Genomic DNA, 27,582 nt, shown 5'->3' on the forward strand with positions numbered 1-27,582 from the left:
CCCAAGTGTGTTTGTTCGTCCGTCACACACAGTATGGATTCTCCTCGTCAATTCAAGTCGCGATCGGTTGCGATCGTAAAAAAAGCAAACCCCTGTAAGACGACAAACACGGCCTGGCCGAGGACCACACTTTTGGACATGCCAAGTTAGTGCAAGTGTGGGGAACATAAATATTCATTGTCTAGGTCGGGGTTTTTTTATGTGTATTTTCGCAGCCGGCTGGTTAATAATTCCTTCGTCGAGGGGGAAAGTCGTAAAATTCAAATATTAAGAACGTCTGTTGTTGGTAAGGGGGGAGCTTACAAAAGTCCAAATGTTTACTCCGCATTAATGAACGACATCTGAAATTGAAAACCAAATGAAGTCACGAAGTCGGAACCAGGGTTAATGGACGCTCAAAGAAAGTCACGACAGTTTAATTCTAATATTTTTCCCTCGGTGAAAAAAAAAACTCTTTCCCATAATAAAATCTAAAAAAAAGAAGAAAATTTAACTGGCACAACGACCTCTCACGCAGTTTTACGAGTCGGCATAGAACGTTGATTTATGTTGGCGGTTATTTAAACAGTAAGGAAAATTCCTGGCATTTTGAGGGCGGAACCTCACCGCTTAGCTTTGTCTACCGGTTCGCTTTGAGGATCCACCCGGGAAATGGCCAATTAGAAAATGAGGTGACATACTTCGGCACATTCCACGGTGGTGTGGCCGTTGGTGACAGAAGTGTGATTTTGACTTATTTCACAGATCACTAACAAAACAATTAATAAAATATTACAAAAATACAGTCCGTACCGGATTATCCGAAGCCCTCTTCAAAATTTAGTTTCGGATGGCGGATTTCGATTATAATCGGATAATCGTGTTTTTTTCAAAAGGTAGTCATGCCATTTTTTTTTGTTAGTAGTTGAAGTGGTTGAAGAGTTTGTTATCTTTTTCGTTTTTCTATCAACCCCTAAATGACGCCACCCATAAAATGCGACAGCTCGGAATGCACCACGACCAGGCCACGATTCCGTGAATGCAGCCACCGCTACCACGTTCCAAAGTGTCCAGTCAGTGGGCACCAAAGGTTAACAAAAGAAATGCCCCCAATTTCCACCCGATGCCGTGACTTCCGACAAAGGGGTCATCCATCAGCTCCGTTTAAAGAAATTCGTTTTAATGATTACACAGCAAAAAATCCGATGGTAAAATCGCATGCAAAAGCATGTAATATTGTATGAGAAAACGTGTACACAAAAAGCATGTACCGAAGAAAAAAATCAGGTCTGCTTACCCCAAAAATAACATCAATCCAGCGAGAGTCACATTCAGGTTACCAAGTCCGCGCCCCAACCCGCTCGGCTAACTCGCCGCTGTGAAAATGATCGGATCAATTTTCAATGTAACAGTAGGTTTTCCGTACATTGTTAACTGCATATCTCGAGTATATCTCGAGCCACAAAATATATGCGCCAGCATTCTCGCGCCAGTATACGAAGCTCAACTTGACAACTTGTCGACTTGGCGACGAAGCGTCAAAAGTCGATGCAGTATGATTTTTTAGCGATTTTTCCGAATAAAATTTATGCTGAATCGTCATATTTACGAAGATGAAAACGATGTCCGGCCATAAAGTAAAACCTATACCTTTCATTAGTAAGAAAGTCAAAAAGGCAAAAAGTAAATCGTTCTAAAAATTGATCGGGATTGCCGATAGATGTCAAATTTGTTTCAGATGCTCACTCATGGTCTGTACTATGAATGTAGAAAGAAATTTCGGATAAAATTAGAAACGAAAAATGTTGGCGAAGGTCACCAGGTGGGCTTTTACTCCAGAACCAAATTATGAATCTCGATGAAAATTTGGGAGGTTGAAGAGCTCGAAAAATGCAATTTTTGAGACAAATAAAAGATATGACAATGAAATAATGTGACCATATTTTCATTTGGAAACTGTGTTATTCGATGAAAAGTCTTATCACATCCGAAAACAGATTGATATTTCGAAATTTGAGCGGCAACTTGCCCAGGTTCAGCACATGAGCTTCATCATGCAAGAATCAAAATCGGATTTAGGGGAGCTGAGAACGACGCGACACAAAATTTGGTAAAATTTTACCACACACGAACATCACTCGATCTCCACGGAATTTATTTCCTCAAAATTCGAGGGTTGGAGATAGACGAGTTCTGTCAAGATGAATCGATAGAGCGGCAAAAATCGATGCAGTGTGAGTTTTTAACGATTTTTCCGATTAAAATTCATGCTGCATTGTAATATTTACGAAGATGAAAATGATGTCCAGCCATAAAGTAAAACCTATACCTTTCATTAGTAAGAAAGTCAAAAAGGCAAAAAGATGAAAAAATTCGACACGTAGTTTATGGTAGAGCCTTGATGCCAACATTTATCCCTTTATTTTCTCTTTTGTTGATAATAAACGATTCGCTCCAGGTGATCATCACCGTCATCAGATACCGCGCGGGAGCGGTGTTGATGTGACGTTCTTTGAGGTTCCTAAAGAAGGAAAAATAAGCGATAATAAAGAGAGGCCCATATCTTTCTCGCTTTCTTGTGCTGCGGTTCGGCCCATCAAAAGTCGGACATCAGAAAGTGCATCTCTCGGGCACACTCCAAAGGGACCGCCGCCTCGGCGGTGGCACAGGTGTAATTGATTTTGATAAAACGTCGTTTTGATTTGAGCACAGATAAACAAACATAACATTTTCAATCGTTTGGGGGAGCTGACATAATTTAAATGGAGTTTTATTGTTATGGTGTGGAAATTTGATAAAAGTCTTGAGTTTTTGGTCTGTTGACCTGAAATCCTCTCCAAAAGTTTGCAGGCATGTTCAACATTGATCAAGTTAACGTCAGAGTTGGTCACGATGTCTACCTTATTAATTCTGCCTTATCAGGTCAGTAATCCGATCTTGGCATGGGAAAAGTCGTTGTGCTCGTCCTCAGAGTGACATTTTTAGTTCACCAACTCACCTGAACTTTATTCGGCAGCGAATGAAATATTGGAAGTAATTTCGACAAAATTTCTCAACCCTTAAAAAGAACCGCTGCAAGATCTTATCCAACCTCCGCAACACCGTTATAGATCGATATCGATTGAAAAATGAATCCATCTTGGGCGGCATCGTTGAGAAAACAAAAAGTCCCCCACCCAACCTCTAAATTGGACATTTTGGAGACAAAAAAAAGAGCCATCCGCGAGCACGTCTAATTTATGCATTTTTTCGGTGCCGCGATAAAATAAAACACGCCGATCGGATCGCGCGTTTCCTTGAGCATAAACCTCCCGAAAGCTGGCAATAAATGTTGCCCGCCGCGAGCATCGATGCAAAATTGATTAATTATGTCAGTTTTATGGACGGAAGATTGGACAATAAATCAAAGGAAAAGTTTAAGATCAAGCGGGCAGGTAGTTTGTCTGCAAAATTTAAAGAGGGGTTGTGTCACATCTTAATCGGTTTTGCGAACAAATATTTGGCTGAAAAGATGCTACCGAAGAAGACACCAAGCAAATAACATGTTTATTAATGGGAAGAATTGTTTTGTAATATTTAAGTACTAATAATACCTGGTTGGCAGAATTATGATTATGTTATGCATGTTATGCAATTGTTTTACTCACATAACAATATTCATTTCTTATATCTCCTAGATTATGTTCGATTTAGAAAAGATTTTTTTTTGCTTTTTTTTAAATGTATTTTTCAATAAATAGGCTACCGTCATCAATGAAACTGGGTCTGGGTGTGAGATTGGGTCATACCAATTTCAGCATTTTTGTATGACCTTATCTCACCCCCAGACCCAATGTCACCCTTGATGACGGTATTTTAACACTTTTTGCCGATTTTAAATTTCGGAACAACATATCGAAAATACATAAAATAAAAAAACGATATTTTCATGACTTTATTGATATTTAAAAAAAATAGGGTAGCGTGACTGTTACAACGTATTTAGCACTTTGTGATGCTTTGTACAATTTTGTTTAAAACGTTGAAAATTGGGTCTGAAATTTAGTTTTATCTATGTTCTTATATTTATGAAGAAATCAGACTAAAAAATTGATTCCCCCAGAGAAGACGGAAATAACCTGGAAATATTTTTTTTTGATATTGGAAAATACTAGGCCAATAACATTTTATGTTATTTCTTTGTTATTTCTCTCAAGATTTGTAATTCGGCGTTATGAGTTTTTTTTGTTATTGGATTGTTATTGTAAACACAGACGTATAACACTTTTAGTTATTCTGCGAACAAATTTTTGTTATTATTTTTAGTTATTTTAACAACTTATTTGATCATTTCAATAACAAAAAATTTTATTCAAAAGTTGTTTTGGCTTCCAATCAATATCAGACCAATAACAAATTTTGTTACGATAACATACACTGTTTTTCAACTCTAATGCAAAATGAATTTTTCAAGAAGAATCCATAACACTTTTTGTTACTTTAACAGTATTTGTTATTGAAATGGCATGAATTTAGTTATTACCGTCTGTTCGGGCCCTCTTTCTTTAAAATAATCTCCAAATTTAAATCGCAAAAAAATATTTTGTGCAGTACCCTAGCTTATTATGAACTATCTGAGTTAAGTTTTTGTATCTGGAATTTGTAATCTAGAGAAATCTTAAAAATAGTAAAATAATTTCTATCAGAATTTATTAAGCGCTTTGCAAATATTTAGAAACCTTTATTTGAACTGTAGATAATTCTAAAAATCTCGGAGCTTTTTTTCTTATTTAATATTTTTTGAAGTTAGAAGGAAAACTTGATATGAAAATTGCAATGGTCTGATGAAAATTAGAGAATTATTTATTTATTTATTCCCCAGCCAACTGCTTTTATGGTGATAAAAATTAAAACCGTTTAAATTTGTTTCTTATTAGTTTTTTAGTTACACCGTCACAAAAATATGCACAGACTGAATTGAATCTAAACTCTTCATTCTTTTTTAAAGCTAAGCTTAGACATATCGTTGATAAACTTTACAGAGACAGAATTAAAACATTATATAAATCTCAATCTATAAAATACACAAAAAATATTGTAGAAAATCAAATGACACAATATAAGAATGAAGAGGAAAACAAGTTAAAACAATTTTAAAGAAGAAACTAAAGATAAATACTATAATAAAAATTATAATTATAATTTAAAAATTATATTAATTCAATATAACGCCCTTTTGAAGTGTTAGTCTTGATTCCAAAATTTTCAAAATATTATTTTCGAGAAAGTCGTAAAATTTCACAAATATATCGTTTTTTTTAGTTGAAAATCGGATCTATAGTTAGAGACCAAAAGTTTATAGAGATATCCGTGATCAATAAACGAGGGGTACTTGAGAATTTGTCTATATTTTGTTCAAAAATGAAAAACTGCGACTTTTTTTCAAAAAAGTTACTTAAAATGACTACAACTTGAAAAAGGGTGCGCTTTATCGAAATTTCAGGACCAAAATACTTATCAAGAAATGCCTCCATTGTAAAAAAATTCTCCAAGAAATTTGCATCAAATTTATATTTTACAAACAAACTTTCCATTTCATCCGTCCAATTCCCAAGAGTCGAAGTCGAATCAGCCGAAAATAACAAAAACGAAAGATTTCCCGTGAGATCAGGCGCCTTTCTCTAGCCCCTGGTTTCAATCATTAGCGCACATAATTAGGGCCACATTGAAAGCTCATTTCCAGCGCACCACATGGGGGCTCTCTATTCGCCTTCCAAAAATCGCAGGAAAAAAACACACATTCATCGAAATTGAAACGTTGTACTATCATCGTTCAACTCCACATAGTTGGGCGGTTTTTCTTGAAAGCCACGCCAATTGTGGGGTGTTCGATTTGGGTGGCGCACACCCATTACGGTCCCTCCTCCCCCCTCGAGGGGAAGTATCTTTCCACCAAAATAGCAGGGTGTAGATTTAGCGAAAAATATAATTTCATTAATTATCTCCAATCATAAATTGGCAGCTGCCCACTTTTCGACCGGATGGTGTTTCGGTTTGGTCGTGGTAGGGGAGCCTAGTCTACATTGGTAAATTGAAACCAATTGAATTAAATAAATTTTCCTATTCATTTCAATCATAATTTTTAAATTAAATTGTTTTATGTAAACGTAAAAAATTAAGATAAAAAAGCTTTAAAACCCTCTAAAATAGTTCCACAATTGACACATCTCACCTAGTTTTATTTGTCTAAAGCTCCAATCCGGTGGGAATCATGATTCATTCACATCACACGCTGATCCATTCCAGGGGGCGAGGGGAGGCCAGGAAAGATAGTTTGTAATCAACGCGATCAGCGCGCTTTGATCGATGATTTCGATATCATAATTTATCAACATTTTGAGCTGCTTGCGTATGGGGGATTAGATGAAGTGAGGGAGGGAGGAGGGCCTAATACGCACCACAGCTACGCCCCACGAGGGGTCTTGGCGCGGGCAGGGTTGTAAGTACGGCAAACACCTGGGGAGCGTTAACAACGTGGGTCATTTTTTCTGGGCCGTATAAACTTTGTGAAACTGTTTGGATGTTTAGAAATCGATCATAGGGGCGATTTTATTTGACTGATTTGTTTAAAATCTGAATATCATTTTTAAATACTTAGCGCAATACTGCAATTTCTGTCAATTTCATTAAAATATAATTTGTAGAAATCTGTTTCATAAGGAAGCATTGTTACACTAGATTAAGAGCAAATTTTAATGATGCCTCAATCTTGAAATGATACTTGAATTGTTTTTATTTAATTTAAATTTGTTATATCATTTAAAAATTTTAGGACATGATAACAATTTTCTATTAGTTTAAACATGACATTCCAGAATCAAAGACGCTTTCATATAACATGCTGTCCATACAAAAATGGTTTGTAATTTTTCGAAAATCTAGATCTCTGGAAGGGGTCTCTGGATCGATTTGGTGTCTTCAGGTTCTGATTAGGACAATCAAGATTAAACATAGTTACACTTTAAAAAATTCAGTGGAAAATTAAGGCTTAGGCCCGGAAAGGATTTTATTATATCTTTTTATTTGGTTCAAACTTTGTGGGGACCTTCCCTATCACCAAAGAAGCCATTTTGTGTCATTGGTTCACCCATACAAATCTTACTACAATTTTGGCAACTGTTCATACAAAAATGGTACGTGATACTCGAAAATCTGTAACTTTTCAAGGATTTTTTTGATTGATTTGGTGTCTTCGGCAAAGTTGTACGTATTCAGGAAAATAGGTACACTGATTTTTTTTTATGATTTTTTCACAAAAAATCAATTTCCCAGAATCAGTATTTTTTAATTTTAGTTTTTTTATTTGTATGTTTCAGGGGAATTTTGCGCATTTAGAAGTAGGGGAAAGTGGGGCAAGTGTAACAAGCTAAGGAAATGCTCGTTATAACCCATTGAAATCGTTAAAAAATCTATCGGATTTTTTATAATCATCTTATTCCAGGTCTTGACTGAGACTTTGAGTTTTTAGAAAATCCTTTTTAATTTTCCGTGCGCTCAACTCAACTAGTGGGGCAAGACGAACAACCCGTTGAGGCAAGAGGAACAATGCATACAACAACATGTTAATTCTAATCTAATCTAATCTAACACAAACGCAGCCAGTCCGATGAAAGCATGCTGGAAAGTCTTGTGATTAGATTACGCCCCAAGCACTTTTCTTGTCATTATTAATAATTGCAGTACATCCGAGAACACCCGAAAATGTATTGCAAAAATTAAAGCGGCCAGCCCTACTACGTTGTGTTTACCGCAGAGAGGATTCTGAGAACGGATCACATTTCACAGAATCTACAGGGGAGGAAGGAAGCGTGGACATACCGTACCAAACGCTCCTGTTTACAGTTTCATATGTGTTTTGTATGATGTGTTAAGTGTAAAATATAGTGTGGTTATATAATCAAATAAATATAATAATGCAATATAATGATCATTTAATAAAATCCCTTCACCTATATATAATAACCAAGCACCCAAGCACACAAACAGCGACACAAAAGAAATGAAAATGAGCATGCAAAAACAAGACAGCGCGTCCCCGTGGTCAGCGCACTAATGATGCCATTATTTAATTATAATAACCAAGCACCCAAGCACACAAACAGCGAAACAATAGAAATGAAAATGAGCATGCAAAAACAAGACAGCGCGTCCCCGTGGTCAGCGCACTAATGATGCCATTATTTAATTATAATAACCACTCACCCAAGCACACAAACAGCGAAACAATAGAAATGAAATAAGCATGCAAAAACAAGACAGCGCGTCCCCGAGGTCAGCGCACTAATGATGCCATTATTTAATTATAATAACCAAGCACCCAAGCACACAAACAGCGAAACAATAGAAATGAAAATGAGCATGCAAAAACAAGACAGCGCGTCCCCGTGGTCAGCGCACTAATGATGCCATTATTTAATTATAATAACCACGCACCCAAGCACACAAACAGCGAAACAATAGAAATGAAAATGAGCATGCAAAAACAAGACAGCGCGTCCCCGTGGTCAGCGCACTAATGATGCCATTATTTAATTATAATAACCACTCACCCAAGCACACAAACAGCGACACAAAAGAAATGAAAATGAGCATGCAAAAACAAGACAGCGCGTCCCCGTGGTCAGCGCACTAATGATGCCATTATTTAATTATAATAACCACTCACCCAAGCACACAAACAGCGACACCAAGCTTCCCTGCACCGTGCGGTACACGCGGTTCAACTGTACCTCGGGTTTTCATACAACAACATGTTAATTTGCTAATAATTGAACTGTTATCACTTAAATACATCAGATTAGAATGTATTTGAAATGTTTATTCAAAAAATATTTTTTAACTTAAATTTGATCGTTTTTATGAAAAAAATATTTCTTATATGATAAATAGTTAATTTTCATGTTATCACTATATTTTGTATGGACATTTTTTATAACAATTGTTTATCATTTTTTAAGTATATTAATGTATTTATTTCACAAGCAATTCGTATTTTTTCCATACTGAAAATCCATATGGTACACTTGCCACACCTGCACATGATTTTTTAAAAGTTCTAAACAAAAATAACCAAAAGTTAAATTATACTTTATAATAGGTGCAAGTCAAGCCTTATTTTGTACTTTCCAAATATTACATGAAAACAAAGGTTTTGAAAAAAAACTTCATTCAATCTTATGTCCAGTGGCGTTTACGTCGTTTTGGCGGTTATGTGGTTGTAGAATCAGCTATTTGAATTGCTAGCAACAATTCCTCACACTGGAAATAATCAAAATTGTAAAAATTACTCCCGTACGAGCGATTGTTCCTCTTGCCCCATATGGTCGTCTTGCCCCACCTTCCCCTATGGACCAACATTTTGCCGACGAGTTATGATTTTTTCTAAATGCTGATTTTTGCAACACTTTTGCACGTAATTAAACATTTAAATTTAAATGCGATTTGATGTAAATTTGCGACAAATTAAACGTAAAAACATGATTTTACGTGTGATTCAACCGTTTACGTCGAATCTCAAGTTTACATCAACTGAGTTTAAATGTGATTTATTTTTTCCGTTTCGAATAAATTCACATTTTTTCTGTGTATTTTTTATGTGAAATCAAATTTTTAATCGAAAAGTACTTCACAATTTTTTTGATTTGTTGTACCGTTTTCAAAATAAAGCCATTTAAAGTTCAAGTTTGTCTGAAAAATTCCGTGTTTTTTTCAATATCGAACCGAACCAGCGATTATGGCTGAAAGGCTTGTTAATAAAGATAACTAACTAACTTATTGATTTTTTAAAGCGGTATAAAATATTTTTTTCGAAAAAATCAGAAAATTTCCTACAATTTCGTTTACTAAACATTGAAGATTTGATCACTGGTTGGTTAGATACAGCGGATAAAAGAAAAAAGAAACAGGAAAATTGAAGATGTTTAAGTCTCAACCAAACAACCCCCCATTTTCTAATGCCAATATCTCAGCAATTAATGGTCCGATTTTCAATGTTAAAATATGAGACATTCGTGAAATTTCCGATCTTTTCGAAAACATTATTTTGACTATTTTCGAATCAATACTAGCTTTTCAATATTACGCCCTTTTGAAATGCTAGTCTTGATTAAAATGTTCAATGATGTTCAAAAGATGTTTTTCATCAAAAAAGTTCAATAGCCATTTGGAAATTTTCATATTTTTGCAATAAACTTTGTTTTAATATTTTGCTCAGATTTGGATGAAATTCGATTTTTCGAACCGAGGGGGACGACTTAAATTTTGAAAAATATTTGCAGCGGCCTTAGTAAATCCTCATTAAAATAAAAAAAAAAGTGAAATCTGGTGTACTTCCGCTAAGAATCGGTCATAAAAAGACAGCAAATACTCACTCCAGGTACTCGGTGACGAAGTTCCGCGAACAGTTGGACCACGACCACGGATGGGTGTTCTGGTCCAGCATTCGGGACATGATGTTCTGCTTGCCGCTGCCTTCACCCCGGAACGGGATGCATCGGACGTCGTCGTCGTGGGGCATGCTGAGTCTGAAATAGAAATAGGGAACTCGATTATTAAATTGCAAATAGCATGGTAGACGTTTAGACAATCTATTGTTAAAGCAAGTGTAATCGCTATAGATGATTCCTTCAACAAAGCATGGATCAAACGTCATTTTCTAATCTCCCATTCAATTATGGTCCATCAATCGAAATCCTTCAACATATTATTATACCGCAATCATCCCTCAATTGACGCAGTCCATAAAGTTTGGCCCAATCCGCACAATAATGGCTCAATAGCAGTCAGAACCGGCAAACGTTTCAACGTTTTCGCAGATCCCATACTAATGACCCATTTTTACCCTGGCAGTCCCGCATTGCATTCAACAATTCCTGCCCCCCCTCCTCTAATTATACTCCTTGCAGAAATGCATTGCATCATTATAGAAGTAATCAATTTTATTAAATTTCGTCTTATTTGATCGACACCGATGGACGACTTCAATTTAAACGATGCCTTAAATTTATGGCCCCAAACCCGAACCGCAGAGAAATGATCGTTCCGTCAGAATCCCTTAGAGATTGATTTAAAAGGTTGACCTGCCATATTGCCAAACGATAATTTTTTTTTCGGGACAGGCCCCTGCCAAACGTCAACGTGCCGCCGCCACTGCTGCCAAATATGGCCCCACGAGGAATCGCTCGTCGTTCAAATGCACCGAGAGAGAGAGATGAAGGATGATAATTGCACCGCTTAAGGTAAGCGATTGTAAGTCGAACCTTGGCGGAAAATTGCACTGAGATTTCATCCTTGCAAAAAAAACATTATTTCTTAAGATCGAATCGATGAAATGACTTAATTGACCAATGGTTCAAGTCCCTGGTAACCCTATCGCAAATCAAGGATCTGATCTTGGACTCTTTCTCCAGTGTGGTTGTCGTCCGCGCAAGCAGCATCCACTTGGACGATTACTTTGAGCTGATGTTGAGAACTGCTCAGTGTGCAGTGTGTATCGATTACAGTCGATAATTTGACGTGATGATCGTTTTGCCATTTCGGGGCGGTCTACCGTGAGGGGTTACTTAATTTTATTTAATGGTAATTTTAACGGTCGATTTAAAACGCTAAAATGTGCGAGCAAACGATGGGACGCGATGAGCACTTAAGAGTACAGAATGGGTTCTTGATGGAATGTGGACATTTTTCAATTTTGTCGATTTTTAGAATGTCATCATAGTCTTTTCTTAATTTTAATTTTTGTATTTTTTAATCCGGCTGAATCTTTTTTGGTGACTTCGGTATGCCCAAACTTGGCAGATGCCCGAGCATGGGTAAATAACAAGGGAAATGCGTAATAATACCTTTCTCTGGTGTCAATACCAAATTTTGGTATTCCTGGACCCTTTAAAATTTGTCTTAAGGATTATGCAAGAGCAAAATGTGCTATCATACCAATTAAAGGTATTGTTTTGATATTGCAAAATTGCAGAATTTGCCAATGGTCGAACACCACATATTGATATTCTTTTGGTATTACAGTGTTTTATCAAATTCCTCTGAAAATTTGGGAAAATTTTGACCAATTTCAAACTTGATTTCAAACATTTTTGATATACCCCCTAAAGAAATGACTTGGAATTGTGGAAAATTTTCTAAGTCAGGATGGCACATTTTGGTATTATTTTGGTATTAAAATGTTTTATCAAATTCCTCTGAAACTATGGGAAAATTTTGACCAATTTTGACAAAATAATTTATTTTGCGCTTAAATGATGTCTCAAAGCGAATGCTTTCATTGAAAACCGGAAATTTCAAACTTGATTTTAAACATTTTTGATATACCCCCTAAAGAAATGACTTGAAATTGTGAAATTTTTCTAAGTCAGGATGGCACATTTTGGTATTTAAGTGTTTTATCAAATTCCTCTGAAACTATGGGAAAATTTTGACCAATTTTGACAAAATAATTAATTTTGCGCTAAAATGATGTCTCAAAGCGAATGCTTTCATTGAAAACCGGAAATTTCAAACTTGATTTCAAACATTTTTGATATACCCCCTAAAGAAATGACTTGAAATTGTGGAAAAATTTCTAAGTCAGGATGGCACATTTTGGTATTATTTTGATATTAATATGTTTTATCAAATTCCTCTGAAACTATGGGATTTTTTTTTATAAATTTTGATGAGATAATTAATTTTGCGCTAAAATGACTTGAAACCCAAAAATGTTAAAGCTGATTTTCAATTTTTTTTTATATACCCACTAAGATTTTTTTTTCTAAACGTTGAAATTTCTTTAAGTTGGGATAACCAAATACTTTGAAAAACGAGTTAATCGACAGATTATAGAATTTTGGTGAATTTCAATCCAGTTTCATTTTAATAACACTTATTTTTCAATCTTGTTATTTTTCAGAATCTTCAAGAACTTCAAGCACAGGCCGTTCATCAATGACAAATGCATTCAATGTGGTGAAGAATATCACTAAGAACAACATGGAATCATCAGGTGAGTATATTTGGCTGTTGCTTATGGATCATTTCCGTTTTTTCACTAACTGCAACTGTTGCACTAAAAATGGTATGAAAATACCAAATTTAGGTATTTCTTGTGCAAATACCAGCGACCAAAATGTGCTCTTGGTTGCCCAGTAATAGATGGTAAAATACCATGAAATCATACCAAATCATGTATTTGGAAGACCATAGGAATACCAAAATCTGATTTTCCAAGGGCGCGGGAATACCTAAAAATTAAACCATGGCAATACCAAGTTTTGGTATTCAAGCAATGTTCAAAAATCCAGAAGACCTCAACTTGGTATTGAAATGGTTTTATTTTGAGGTATTATTTTACCCTTGGAATAACATGGTTTGGTATTGTTGTGCCCTTCCACATACTAGACTTTGGTATGATTTCATGGTATTTTACCATCTATTACTGGGCAACCAAGAGCACATTTTGGTCGCTGTTATTTGCCCAAGTAATACCAAAATTTGATATTCCCGTGTTATTTACCCCTGCTCGGGTGTCCATACAAAAATGATATTAAAAATTCAAAAAGCTGTAGGGCTTTTGTTTATTTGATTTGGTTAACCGCGGTGGATTTTCTTGAAATAATTCGAGCTGTCAAAAATCCACCAAAGCATATACCGGTGGATACTTTTCTACCACAGATTTTTGTGCGATCAATGTGGTAGATGCTTTGGTGGATTTTTGACAGTTCGAATTATTTCAAGAAAATCCACCGCGGTTAACCAAATCAAATTAACAAAAGCCCTTGTATCTTTTGAAGGAATTTTTGATTGATTTGGTGTCTTCGGCAAAGTTGTAGGTATGGATGGATATGGACTACACTGAAAAAAAAATAAAATAAAAAATATACAAGGTTAAACATTTTTTGCTGATTTTTAATCTTTTTCAATTACTGATATGTTTTAGGGGACATCAAATTCCAACTTTTCAGAAATTTCCAGAATGGGCAAAGATCTTTGACCGAGTTATGAATTTTTGAATCAATACCCACTTTAAAAAAAATCGAAATACCGGTCGCAAAAATGTATCTACTTCATTTTACGATGTAAAATCGAATTTGTAATTAAAAAGTACTTAAGTGAAATTTTGAAAAAGTGCACCATTTTTAAGATATAGCCATTTGTTGATACTAGAGGTGGGCAAAACCGCTCTTTTGAACGGCTCTTTCGCTCTTTTTTAAAAAAATTGATAAAAAGATTATTTTTCAGAATGATATGGTTTTAAAAGTTATTTCACATTGGACTTTTATGAATAATTTGATCTCTTTGTCAAGATTTCTACTCGAACCAAAACGTTGAAATAATTGAATGGCATCCAAACTTAAACCTAGGATTTTGAAAAGATCGCGGTCAATTTTAAAATTGCGTTTATTTTTGCCAAAATAGAACTAATGCATTTTATCCAAAAATCTTTTTTTTTTGCATTACGTAATAAAAGAACGCTCCCAAAAACTAAGGATTTAGGGTAATAGATTTTTTTTTAATATTCCAACGCCCAAGGCTCCAAAAAAGTTGGAACGGTAACTTCAACTCAATGGTTCTCGGGCATAACTCAACCAATCAAGATGATTCTTCTTTCCAGTGATTTGTTAGGATGTCTAGATGATTCTAGACCTTTGCAGAACTTAATTTGATCAAATCTGTAATTTTTGCGATCAAAAACATCGTTCCAACTTTTTTTTTTCACGTGTAAAAAAAAATCGCCGAAAATTCCGCGGAGGCAGTCGTTTAAAAAAAGTTGGAACGATATTTTCGGTCGCAGAAATTACAGATTTGTTCAAATCAAGTTCTGCAAAATTTTAGGATCATCTAGACATTCTTACAAATCACTGGGAACAAGAATCGTTCCGATTGGTTGAGTTATGCCCGAGAACGGGCGTGTTGAAGTTACCGTTCCAACTTATTTGGGAGGCTTGGGCGTCCGTGTAAGTTGGACATGCGTTGGGCGTTCCAGTGTTAAAAGAGATGTAAATTGAAAATCGGTAAAATTGATTTTTTTCTTGTTCATTTTTTTCTAATCAATACCTAAAATGGTGCTCAAGACTCCAAATCGATCAGATCAGAAAATTCTTTGGCAAGATACAGACGTACCATTTTTGTATGGACAGCAGCCAAAATTGTAATGAGACTTGTATGGGTGAACGAATTACACAAAATGGCTTCTTTGGTCATAGGATCATAACGTTTCAGCCAAATACAAATTACTAAAAAACCGGTTTCCGGAATTAGGGGAGAATTGTTCAACTGAAAACATAATTTTACCATGTTTATTATAAAAATATGATGTTCTTCCCACTGGCGGTACAAGGCTCTGACATTTCTTGTTAAAATCAGATTTTAGGTGTTCAAGTTTTATTTTTACGTCATCTGTACCATCAATAAGGTTGCTTATATAGTCTTTGAAAAAAAAATCAATGTTTACATTTAGTTAGCTAAATTTAAACATTTTTCTACAAAATACATATAAATTTTAGGTAAGATTGCTAAAAAGTCAGAACTAAATCTTAATTAGTTAAGACTAGTTTTGTTTATAAAATTCAAAGTAGTTGTTTATAATATTATCGATTCATATTGCATTTTAAACTGATTTCATAGCACGAATTTGTTTTCACACTTCTACTGAAAATGCATATAAATTTTGAGATTTTCTTAATTATGTTTCAAAAACACATAATATCTATTATTTACAATTTTTGATGCCTTTTCCTAGTGGATAATTGCCCAAAGAATCCGAAAAAATACATTCCTTATTTCGATTTGAAATCATGTTCATTGAGTAAATCAAGTCACTTTGAGAATATTAAGATAGTGCTGTTCATCAACACTTTCTTAATTATGGTTAACTATCTTTTTAAACCATTATTTTTTTTAAACATCTTCTAGAAGTACTTTGAGCACTTATTTACCTTCTCTACCAGTGTAATTCCATGCCATTTCGTACGTTTTTTTGTTCTCTTTTTTGCGGAAAAATCTCAAGACTATCAAAGTCACTCACGTTTTACGGAACTTTGGATATGGCTTAATTTTGATTTTTTGTTTTTGCCGAGCTACCGTGGCCGTGAGGTTACGTGTTTCGCCTTGTAAGCGGAAGGTTATGGGTTCGATTCCTGTCTGGCTCGGCACAATCAGATCCCTTAAAAGAGCAAATCTGCTCACTGGGAATACTGACCGGTAGGGGTTGGGTTTCGACTAACGACGTGCTGGATTTCCAATCCAGAGGTCGTGAGTTTGATTCTCGTACCGGGATGATGAAGTTATAAAAATGTGAAAAATTGAGAAAAAGTAATATTGATTTGAATTGGCCTAATGTTTTACAAAACAATATTTGGAATCATCACCCAAATTATTTGACGATTCTTTGACTGTACAAAAAAATATTTCTGTATTTTATTCAGGTTGGAAATGAAATTTTTTATTGTTTTAAAAATGAAATTTTTTTTTTAGATTTTTGATAAGCCATGAATTGATTCTTGATTTTTTTCTCACTATTAAGGTTGCTTTCCATTACGATTTGATTGCAAAATTATTAATCTAAACCATTTTGAATAATTTTAAAATTTCCCGAGAATTCAAGGGAAATTTGTTTGTAAACATATAGTCCAGACTCGATTATCCGAAGCCTCGATTATCCTAAGTTTCGATTATACGAAGGTTTGCATGAGACTTAGGATAATCGAATCATGAAAAAAAATATTTCGTTTTGGTTGAATTGGTTGATTGCCAATTAAATTACAAAATGCATTTTTTCAATATTTTATCTCCGCCATTTTGGCGCCCATCTTGGATTTGAAAATTCTAAACCACTGTAGAGGGGTCATGTTTAAGGTCGACAATAAAAAATAGACAACGAAAATTACGCAATGAACGAACGCAATGATAGATTATTATATGGATAGAAGGTTCAGTATTCCAAAGAACCCAAACAATGTTACAATTAGTCATTACACGCCGTTAGATCTATTTGGACTTGTTTACGATCACAGTTTGGATAAACAATTACATTACCATATTACACCGAAACAACTACATTGTATTTCCCTAGAAACGACTGACCAATTCATTTTCCCTCGGGTAGTTATTGGTTCGTGGAAGTGCTTCCAAATCTATAAAACAACAAAAACTTAACCAGACCAACTTGACGACTCACAGGGGGCGATTACGTATTCCGCTGGCGCTTCCAGTAATTAGTAGCTCACACCCGCCGTACTCATCATCTTGCCGGCCCTAAAAAGGGCGCCACAGCTTAGACGTCCGGACCCGGCTCATAAAAAAAAATAAAAAATGTAATAATAGCGCATGACACTTGTCGCGCCCCGCTCAGTGGCCATGACCACTAAGTGAACCGTGCACGAGCGCGAAAGGGACAGTTCACGCCCCATAAATAACATCACACTCGATCTAAGCCCGATTGTTATTGATTGAAGTGCGCGCGCGGTCAGGCAAAACAATGAGACAAGCGCAAGTCTGTTGACTGTCTGTCCCGTCCACCCTGTCTGTCTATGGCGGGGATAGGTTGATGTATCAAGTGACACATCAGCTGAGCCGGTTGATTGTTTCTATGTCAAACACGCGTTAGTCGTTAATTGACTACTGTACTGACGGAACGACTGTCGCTAGAGAGTCGTTAGATCACGTTTTTATTCTGAACCAGAGACGGGAGCGGAAATGGGTCTAACTGGGACGGTTCAATATCTGGAAGGTGGTTGGTTGATATAATCATCTCTGATCCTAAGGGTAATCGCTATCCACTGTGTAATATATTTATCATATAAATTAGCCTCCAGTTTTTGTTTTGTTTTACTCTGCGGTGTTAATCATCCGGGAAGTACTTCGTGGCTGGCCAAGAGTGTGGACCTATTTATCATGTACCGCACGTCCGCGATCAAACCCACGGAATGAATCATTTATCTTTCCGCCGAGTGACGGCCGAGGGGAATGGATGAGCTGGAGGATAAGTTATTGTGATTGGTAATGACCTCCAATTACATGGTGGCGTCCTGTTGTGCTACTGGTGGTCTCGCTCTCTAGGAAGAACCGTTGCAGGGCATATTTCACGGTGATTTAGTTTATTGTACTAGCCTTAGTGATGTATTGATAAATTTTTCAACTTTGTAAAAAAATAAAATAAAAAGAAGCAAACTTACACGTGTCCCAGCTCGTGCGCGATCGTGAACGCCGCCGACAGCCCGTTGTCCTGGACGATCGCACACGAGGACCGCTTGCACATGGTGCCGAGCTCGGCCAGCCCCAACGTGTCACACTTGGACTGGTGGCGGCAGATTTGCTCCCGCGTCAGCAGAAACGCCGTATCGTGGTGGAAGTTGGAAGCCGCCTTCAGCTTGCAGAACGCCTGCAGCATCTCGGACGCGGAAACGCCTGAAAGTATACCGACGGTGATTTATTAGTAACGGGCTGAGTCACCAGCGGTTAGGAATGTTAGTGAGAATTTGAACAACATTTTTCACATTCTGCGAACTTCAATCAGCATTCTTTACGCATGTTATGATTTATGTCACACTTGGGTGTAGGTTATTAATCAACGCTTGTCGTACATTTCCACAGGGTAATAAATATTAGTTTTCAACTCCCTGTCCCGAATGGTCATTGTTTTTGGTCTCCGCGACCGGTCAGTTTGACAACCTTTGTGGTTCACCAGAACAAGCGCCAACATCTGAGACGCAACGTGTCAACAAGCTGACTTATTACGATCGCTCGTTTGCGTTATACCTAGCTCTCAGCTGCGTAGACATTCCTCACAGAGTAATGGTGCCGGCTGCAAATGCAGTTTTCTATGTGCCAGCAGATCAAAAGTCTACCCCAGTCTAGACTGGGGCCAATTAGTCAATTAACTTCACCGTAGACCAGCGCGCAGAGCGCAGACAAATCGACTGAAATGTCTGCGCGAATGCTACTTGTTTGTAAAGTTTGTCCGATTTTAGTTGCTGTCCACGCGAAGAAAACCCGCTGACAACGAACATTTCGCAAAATTCCTTAAAACAATTTCAAAATCAATCATACTTTGTTGCTCGCGAGTAATCTATCTGCATTTATTTCGTATTAATCTCCTTTTGGACAACCAGAACCTAGCCGTGGCTTTCCACCGATAAAGTTACAACTCAACGGGAGTTCTTCGTGGTCGCGACGAGAAAATCGGAGGACCAGTCGGTGCCAGCGGCCAGTCAGCAACAGCTGCCGCTGCGCAGTGGGACCTATTACAGTAGTTAAGATAGTAATCATTTTTACGGGTAGAACCGTGCCAATAAAAATTCAATTATTATTGCAAATGAGTTACTGGCGGGTGTCCCGAGGCGGTGGAGGTAATAGGATCGATTCTTGATGAAGCAATTTTGCTTTACTTGGTATTGAATTATGATTAACTATCAACATACTTAAACCAAGAGTCGTGATTTCAGCGATTAGGTCGAGTAGTTCTCTACGATTTCCCAAATAGATATTTTTTTTATGAAGCTTTTTTCATACATTACTGACATAAGTGATGACAGTTTTTTACTTTGACTCGTTTTAATATTTACGTAAGCTTATTTACTATCCTGGATTCTACCACACTGAAAATAAAAAATATTTTCAGTTATGAGCCATGTATTTAAGCTCTGTTAAAATATTAACGAGACTGAACCACAATGAAAAATCAAGTCTGTCATATAGAAATTGCCAAAAACCACCAAAAAAGCTATTTTTCAACATGTTTGGTCAATATGGAGACTTTATGGAGCAATTCCAGCTCAAATCAGGAATTTTTCTGATACTTTCGTACCCGACCCTCTCCGATTTCAATGAAACTTTGTAGACATGTTATCCTAGGCCTATATAAGCCATTTTTGTGCTTATGGAGCAAATAGTACTCGAGAATAACATTTGAGAAGGGCGTAAGGTATTTAAATATGTTTGTATTCTTTAATTTAAAAATTACTGTATCTCGAAGCCGTTGCGTCGTATCAAAAAGTGGTCAAAGACAAACTTGTAGGAAATTGGACGGGCTTTCTGAAACAAAAATACACGCCACATCTATTAGATTTTTTTATTTTTAAGTCTAAAACTTAAATTTGAAAGTGATGTCATGATTTTTTTTCGTTCAAAATTTTTGAGGAAATAGCCTAAAATGTTACTAAAAGACTGACGAAAAATGCAGGATGGTATGTCCAATTTCCTACAAGTTTGTCCACTTTTTGATACGATGTGACGGCTTCGAGATACAGTAATTTTTAAATTGCAAAATACTAAAATATTTAAATACCTTACGCCCTTCTCAAATGTTATTCTCGAGTACTATTGGCTCCATATACACAAAAATGACTTATATAGGCCTAGGATAACATGTCTACAAAGTTTCATTGAAATCGGAGAGGGTCGGGTACATAAGAACCAGAAAAAATCCTGGAATTGCTCGATGTAAAATTGTCTGGGGAATCGAATCACACTATCGGTTTCTAAAAAAAATTTGACATTTAGACAATTTTTCAAAAAACAGTATTAGTAAATGATTTTTGTATTTTTTTAGGAGAGGCATACCATTCTGCATTTTTCGTGAGTCATTTTGTAACATCTTAGGCTATTTTCTCAAAAATTTTGAACGAAAAAAAAATCTTAGCATCACCTCAAAATTCAACTTTTAAACTTAAAAATTGAAAAATCTCATAGAAGTGGCGTGTATTTTTCTTTCAGTGTATTTTTTTCAGAAGGCCTCCTACAAGTTTTATTTTGATATACAGTATTTTTTAAATTATAAAATACAAAAATATTTAAATAACTTACTTTTCGAGTACAATTGGCTCCATATACAAAAAAGCCTAGGAAAACATGTCTACAAAGTTTCATTGAAATCGGAGAGGGTCGGATACAAAAGTACCAGAAAAATACATGATTTTAGCTGGAATTGCTTTATGTCAAAAGAAGCAATTTTAGAACATTTTTTTCCATACAAGTCTCCATTCAATTTTATGGACTGGGCATACAAAATGAGTACTTAAATATATGAAAATCTGTATCTGGTAATGACGGTGACAAGTTTAACGGAGATTGACACTTTTTCGCCAGACGTCAGCCTGACATAAGCCATTGAATTTGTGCTATGAAATGTTTTCAGTAAATCCACCAAAATTGTATGTTTAAGAATGCAACTATGCATGCCAACAAAATTTCCAAAATATTTTTTAAGCTTGCTAATTAAATTTGCATTCGGAAAGAAAATTTTCAAATTTGGTCTGAAATACGAAATTTTATTTGGTCTATTTGTAGACCTTTTTAAAAGTTATGCTTGATTTTAAAATTTGAAATTATTATTAATGAAAAGACATTTCACAAAAGTTTCCGAGATATCGTCAGGTGAAAATTGCAGGTTTATTAGGTCACACTCAGAGGAATTAATTTTCATCGATTCGATTTTTTTGTGAGTATGTATCTCAGAAACTAATTGTCCGATTAAGATAAAGAGAGGAAATGATAGGAAATTTTCTTATATTTTCAAACATATTTTTCTCCGGAGGTGCTTTTCTTAAAAGAAGTAATGTAAATTTGCTATAACTTCAGAACGGTTCATTTTATATGAAAAATGTTAAATAGTTTCGATTGCAAATTTGATTTTGATTTTGAAAACGATATTTAGTAATTCTTACCAGATTTTTAATATTTTCCAAAAAACACGACATTTTTAAAATTCATATCTCCTAATGGTTCTGCACTATCACCCACTATGGCTCAAAATATGTCGTTTTAGTACCCTCAAACATATAAAAAAATTATATAAAAAATTATAAAAACATATAAAACATTTAAAAAAAACAATTTTGGTAATTCAAATTTTAGGGATAATAAGTGGAATAAAAAAATGTTTTTTCTGTATAACATTTTTTTTCGAAAAGTCTTAGTCCATCAAATCGATCATAAAATCCTTTCGCAAGATAATAATTTTTTAAACGATCTCTCACATATAATTGTTTGAAAAAGCTCTTTGTTGTGAGCTTGTAACGATTTATTTTTAATACTTTAAATCGTTATTTCCGTTTCCCAACAATTCTTCAGACAATATCTTAATTTAAATTTCAGATGAAATTTTCTGATAAACTGACTTGTTTCATAACTGGAGTTTTTTTTAAAAGGTCCAATAAACCAAATTATCAGATTTTGCTTTTTGTGTGTTTTTTAATACCCCTGACTCAAGGTGGTTTCAAAAACACCCAAAAAGCAAAAAACTGGAAATTTGGTTCATTGGACCCTGGGTGATGAATAGTGGTTCGCAAAACGGCCTCAGTTTTGAACTGTCAAAGTGGAACCAATTTACTGTTCGCCCAAATGAGAGAGTATTGTTATCGATAATTTTTTTTTTTAGCAAGAATGAAAAATGTTTGGCTTTTGAAAACCTAAAGTTGAAGTCGAGAAATGTTAATAAAGTTGAAGGCAAGATCGTATTTTTTTTAAATTATGAATGGAAGTCGTTTATGGAGTCGATGCGGTTGTATCCATCCAGAAGCTGTCTTTATCGTTTGGGTCCGTTTGAAAACCTACTGGTTTAGTGAAAATCTGCTCTGTTTGTTGGATCAGCTTCGCTAGAATTAGCCATGTTTATTTGCTTGACCAGAAAGGTCTGCAGGATTCCAAAACTAGCCAGGGAATTAATCTGCGACATCGCAGAAGGACACTATCGCCGAAGTTCTTCGTCACCCGTAAAAATGAAAAACCTCTTCTAACCGATCAAAACTTGAAAACACACACAATTTTAAAGCAAAAAATGTCAAAAACTAGACAAAATAAAACGCATACTACTGATTATAAAACAGCTCATTTATCAGTAAGAAAAACAGTCATGCATGTGCTTGAGCAGCTTCCTACTTTGTAGATGTAAACAAAGCGGGATCATTCAAAAATCACGTTACGCATTCTCTCTTTTCATCACCCAGATTGGACCTATAAAAAAAAAAATAATAATAATAATAATAATAATAATAATCACAAAAAACTCGAATTTAATCTCATGATTTTTTATTCAAAATCTCGCAGTAACGAGATGTTTACTCTCTTTTGATTTTGAGATGTTTACTCTCTTTTGATTTTTGTATCAATTTAAATTTTATAGTGAAAATAGTGAAATTTTATCTATATTTCTTCTGCAATTGTCTTCTACTCGGAACATCCCGCAATTCTCAGCCCGTGGGATTCAATTTCCCATAATTTGCATCAATTTCCCAATCCTCACCGTCGTCGCACGGTGTGCTACGCCGTAGTGAGTCTCCCTCCGTCCGGAACCGCAACCAAGTCGCGCGTGACAATCGCAATAAACATAAACATAACAAATTTGGTTCGCGATAACAATAAATAAATTGAAAAATGTTTGCTACTACTCGTACAACTGCCACAATCCGCGGGCAATAGATCTCTCTCTCTCTCTCTAGGAGCTTACCTTTGCTGCCGTTTTGATCGAGCTTGCTGCTGGCGGCCAGATCCTGGTGGAGGTACAGAATATGCACCACGGCTATCTTAATTGAATTCCCAATGCTGGCATCGGCGTAAATGCTGGAGACCTGTTGGGAAAGAGCGGTAGAGAGAGAGGTGAAAAAACAAAGAATTATTGGTTCACCAGCAAAGACCACAAGACGTGGAATATAAATATCAAACTATTGGGAAAGCGATGCAAAAGGAGGGGGGAAGTTTCGGGAAATTTATGGTACAACCGATCGACAGATTCCGATACCGTCGCCGGAACGTGCAGCGGCAGCACTAACGGTGCAACTTAACCTATATGCACTGGATGCTGCTGCTGCCATCTGTACGTGAGAGATCGGAATGAGTTATGACGTGCTTTGGCCACCACCACCAGCAGAACACAACGTTGGAAGTAGTACTAAGTATTATGCTGTGAGCTAAAGTAGCTGTTCAATTGGATCAAGATTAGTCCCCTGTACACGGTGCGCGAGCTGTGATTAATCAGCGGGAAAACAGACACCATCGGACTGACGGACGGACGACCTGTGGCTTGCGCTACTATGTATGGCGTGTACAGACCGCTGAACGACAAGTGCTTCTGTGGATGAAGAACGAAAGTGCCCGTGGCCAAACTGTTTCGCGTGGTAATTGCGTGAATAATTGAATTTTTCTGATGGACTTTTTTTTCTTGGTTTATTGGCGGTGAGAAAGTGCTCTGGAGATCATTGATTATCCCTTAGCTTAATATCGTCAATCTCTGTTAAAAATTTCTTCATTATATAACTTTATCATCAGTTCAGTTCCCAAAATCAATTTGTTCGTGGTTTAGAATTTCATGAACGCTTGTGCACGATTTTGAGGTTTTCTCCGTGCATACTTTTTTCAAAGGAATGTTATCAACATACGGTCAAAAGTAACCATAGAAAAATGATTGTTAAACATTGGAAAATCACACCTTAAAAATTATTCTCAAGTTACAGTCGTGCCTCGGTTTAGCACCGCATATGGGGGATACAAAACCGAGGCGTGCATAACCGAGGCACAGAGATTATGGGATTTTGGCTATATGGGAGACATTGGCTTTAATCGTATGAAAAATCATTCAAACATCAAAAAATTATAGTGTTTTGGAATCGGGATGATGTCAGCTATCCATTAAAATTATTATTTCATGAAAATTTTCACAAAATTACGTATTTTTCCTGTATTTGGAAAATGCATTTTTTTCTCAAAAGAAACCAAAAATATATTGTTATTGCAATATGGGTATCAAATGATCAGGTTTTTTCATACATTTTTGATGTACAGTCGACTCTCTGGCTGTCGATCTTCTCGATATCAATAGTTCTCCATCTATCGATGATTTCTTCAGTCCCTTCAATCTGCATACTTCAATTATCTTCATTCCTCGATATTTTCATTTGCTTGAAGGATCTCTTCGTCGACGGTCCCTTGGATTCTGTTTGCTTTAAAAATCTCTTCCGGTTGTCAATAATTTCACTTTCTCATGGCTTGCATAGACATTTTTCTTGGCGAAACGAAGCTTTGAAGGGTGTTTGACATTAGTTTGTTTTTGTTTGATGGACGTTGCCATGATTCTCTCACATAGCAGGGTATCAAGAAAAAAATATTTTCAATCGACTCTTCATTTTGCATCGTTCTGTAAACTGATGATTCTCTTCCTCGGCGATCCCTTGGATATTGACAACCAGAGAGTCGACTGTAATAACAACATTTTTCGAAAAAAATACTCAAAATTTCAATTTGTACAATATGGGTATCAAACGATCGGGATTTTTTCATACATTTTGAATGTAATAACAACATTTTTAGAAAATACTCAACATTTTCACAAAACTACGTATTTTCTCATAAAAGACTCAAAATTTCCGTTTTTACAATGTGGGTATCGAACGATTGGGATTTTTCCATACATTTCGAATGAAATAATAATATTTTTTGAAAATACTCAAAATTTTCCCAAAACTACGTATTTCCGAAAAAAATACTCAAAATTTCCGTTTTTACCATGTGGGTGATAAACGATCAGGATTTTTTCAAACATTTTGAATGTAATAACAATATTCTTTGAAAATACTCAAAATTTTCACAAAACTACGTATTTTCGAAAAAAAAATACTCAAAATTTTCGTTTTTACAATGTGGGTATCAAGCGTTCGGGATTTTTTCAAGCATTTCGAAAGTTATTAAAAAATGAAAATACTCAAAATTTTCACAAAACTACTGTTTTTGAAAAAAAAAATGATTTGATTATTTGATACCCATAATGTAAAAACTGAAATTTTAAAAAGTTTTACAAAAATACGTAGTTTTGTGAAAATTTTGAGTATTTTCTAAAAATGTTGTTATTACATTCGAAATGTATGAAAAAATCCTAATCGTTTGATACCCATATTGTACAAATTTAAATTTTGAGTATTTTTTTTTTTCGAATAAACGTAGTTTTGATAATTTGGAGTATTTTCTAAAAAAAATGTTATTACATCCGAAATGTATGAAAAAAACCTGATCATTTGATACCCATATTGCAATAATAATAATATATTTTTGGATTCTTTAGAGAAAAAAAAATGTCTTTTCGAAATACAGGAAAAATACGTATTTTTGTGAAAATTTTCATGAAATAATAATTTTAATGGATAACTGTCATCATCCCGATTCCAAAACACTATAATTTTTTGATGTTTGCATGATTTTTCATACGATTAAAGCCAATGTCTCCCATATAGCCAAAATCCCATAAGCTCTGTGCTTCAGTTAAGCACTGGGCCGTGCTTAACCGAGGCAGCTGAACGGTGCAAAACCGGGGCAGTGCAAAACCGAGGCGTGCAAAACCGAGGCATGACTGTATTCTATTTTTCTTAAAATTTCAGGTGAGAAAAAAATCACCGCTCAGAAATATTAAAAAAGGTTATAATTTAGACGTTAAGTTTTGTTAAAATAATATTTTCATAAAGGGACCATCCAAAAACCAAGTGGACACCTTAGGGAGGGAGGGCGGGGGGTTTGCAATTGTCCGAGCTCCATACAAAAAAAGATTTTATTTGTAAGGGAATTGTCCACGAGGGGGGGGGGGGGAGAAGTTGAGATTTCCAAATAAGTGTCCACCGGGTTGTGGATGGTCCTAACAAGAGTAAGAAAAAATAAAATAGTGAGCAATCCCCTATTTTTTACGTTTTTTTTAGCACGTACGAACGAACATGAACACAGGTTTCAAAACGTGAAGCTGGTTTTCTTTTCCTTCTTCTTGGTGCAAACCTGCCAAAACGCGATCGCTATGTCAAATCATCGCGCTACGTAGACCAAAACGTAAATTAATAAATTTGGTAATTATAGTAATTTTGGTCATTTCGGTCATTTTGGTCATTTTGGTCATTTTGATCATTTTGATCATTTTGATCATTTTGATCATTTTGATCATTTTGATCATTTTGATCATTTTGATCATTTTGATCATTTTGATCATTTTGATCATTTTGATCATTTTGATCATTTTGATCATTTTGATCATTTTGATCATTTTGGTAATTGAGGTCATTTAGGTCCTTTTGGTCCTTTTTTGCCTTTTGGTCTGAACTTTTTGGTAGGTTATTTTGTTAATGTTGGTCATTTGAGTCATTTTTATCATTTTGGTCATTTTAGTAATTTTGGTCATTTAGATCATTTAGGTCATTTTGCCTCGAATAAGGGTACTCGATTTTGACCCTACGTAGGGAACAGCACTGAATTTAATTTAATTCTTTTTTATCTGATTCTTTTGCAAGAATGAAAGCAGGCCAAGTGCGAATGATTCTGATGATATCCCTTCAGTTGACGCTCAGGCGAGGAACATCCTGGAAGGAGCGTCACTGACTACGTCCGTAGTCCTGTTAGATCTTTCTTGATCCGGACAGTATAGCTCTGGTTCCTTGCAAGTGTCCTATTTTCTTACCTCCACGTTGGCTTGGTTTTCATGATGACCTAGCTGGTGGCCTGTGGAAACGGATCGTAAACCTTTGACCAGCGAGGGTCAGAGTCGAGACGGCTAGAAGAAAGGGGCGCGACAATGTGGGAAAGGGAAGTAATTTGTGATTGTAGACGGTATTGTTT

General features: G+C 35.6%; 1 protein-coding gene across 4 annotated transcripts in view; it reads right to left on the reverse strand.

The window, feature by feature from the left end:
* LOC6043247 (A disintegrin and metalloproteinase with thrombospondin motifs 9) overlaps positions 1-27,582 on the reverse strand; it is a 355,560-nt gene that overhangs the window by 31,462 nt on the left and 296,516 nt on the right. For all 4 annotated transcript variants that reach the window (XM_038259917.1, XM_038259918.1, XM_038259916.1 and 1 more), the window contains 3 exons: positions 23,450-23,570; positions 18,180-18,411; positions 10,389-10,541 (listed from right to left, as the gene is read on the reverse strand). In XM_038259917.1, the coding sequence (XP_038115845.1) occupies positions 10,389-10,541; positions 18,180-18,411; positions 23,450-23,570 (506 nt within the window). The remainder of the gene's footprint in view (positions 1-10,388; positions 10,542-18,179; positions 18,412-23,449; positions 23,571-27,582) is intronic.

The sequence above is a fragment of the Culex quinquefasciatus genome, chromosome 3 (genome assembly GCF_015732765.1).
Source record: "Culex quinquefasciatus strain JHB chromosome 3, VPISU_Cqui_1.0_pri_paternal, whole genome shotgun sequence".
In the NCBI taxonomy this organism is placed as follows: domain Eukaryota; kingdom Metazoa; phylum Arthropoda; class Insecta; order Diptera; family Culicidae; genus Culex; species Culex quinquefasciatus.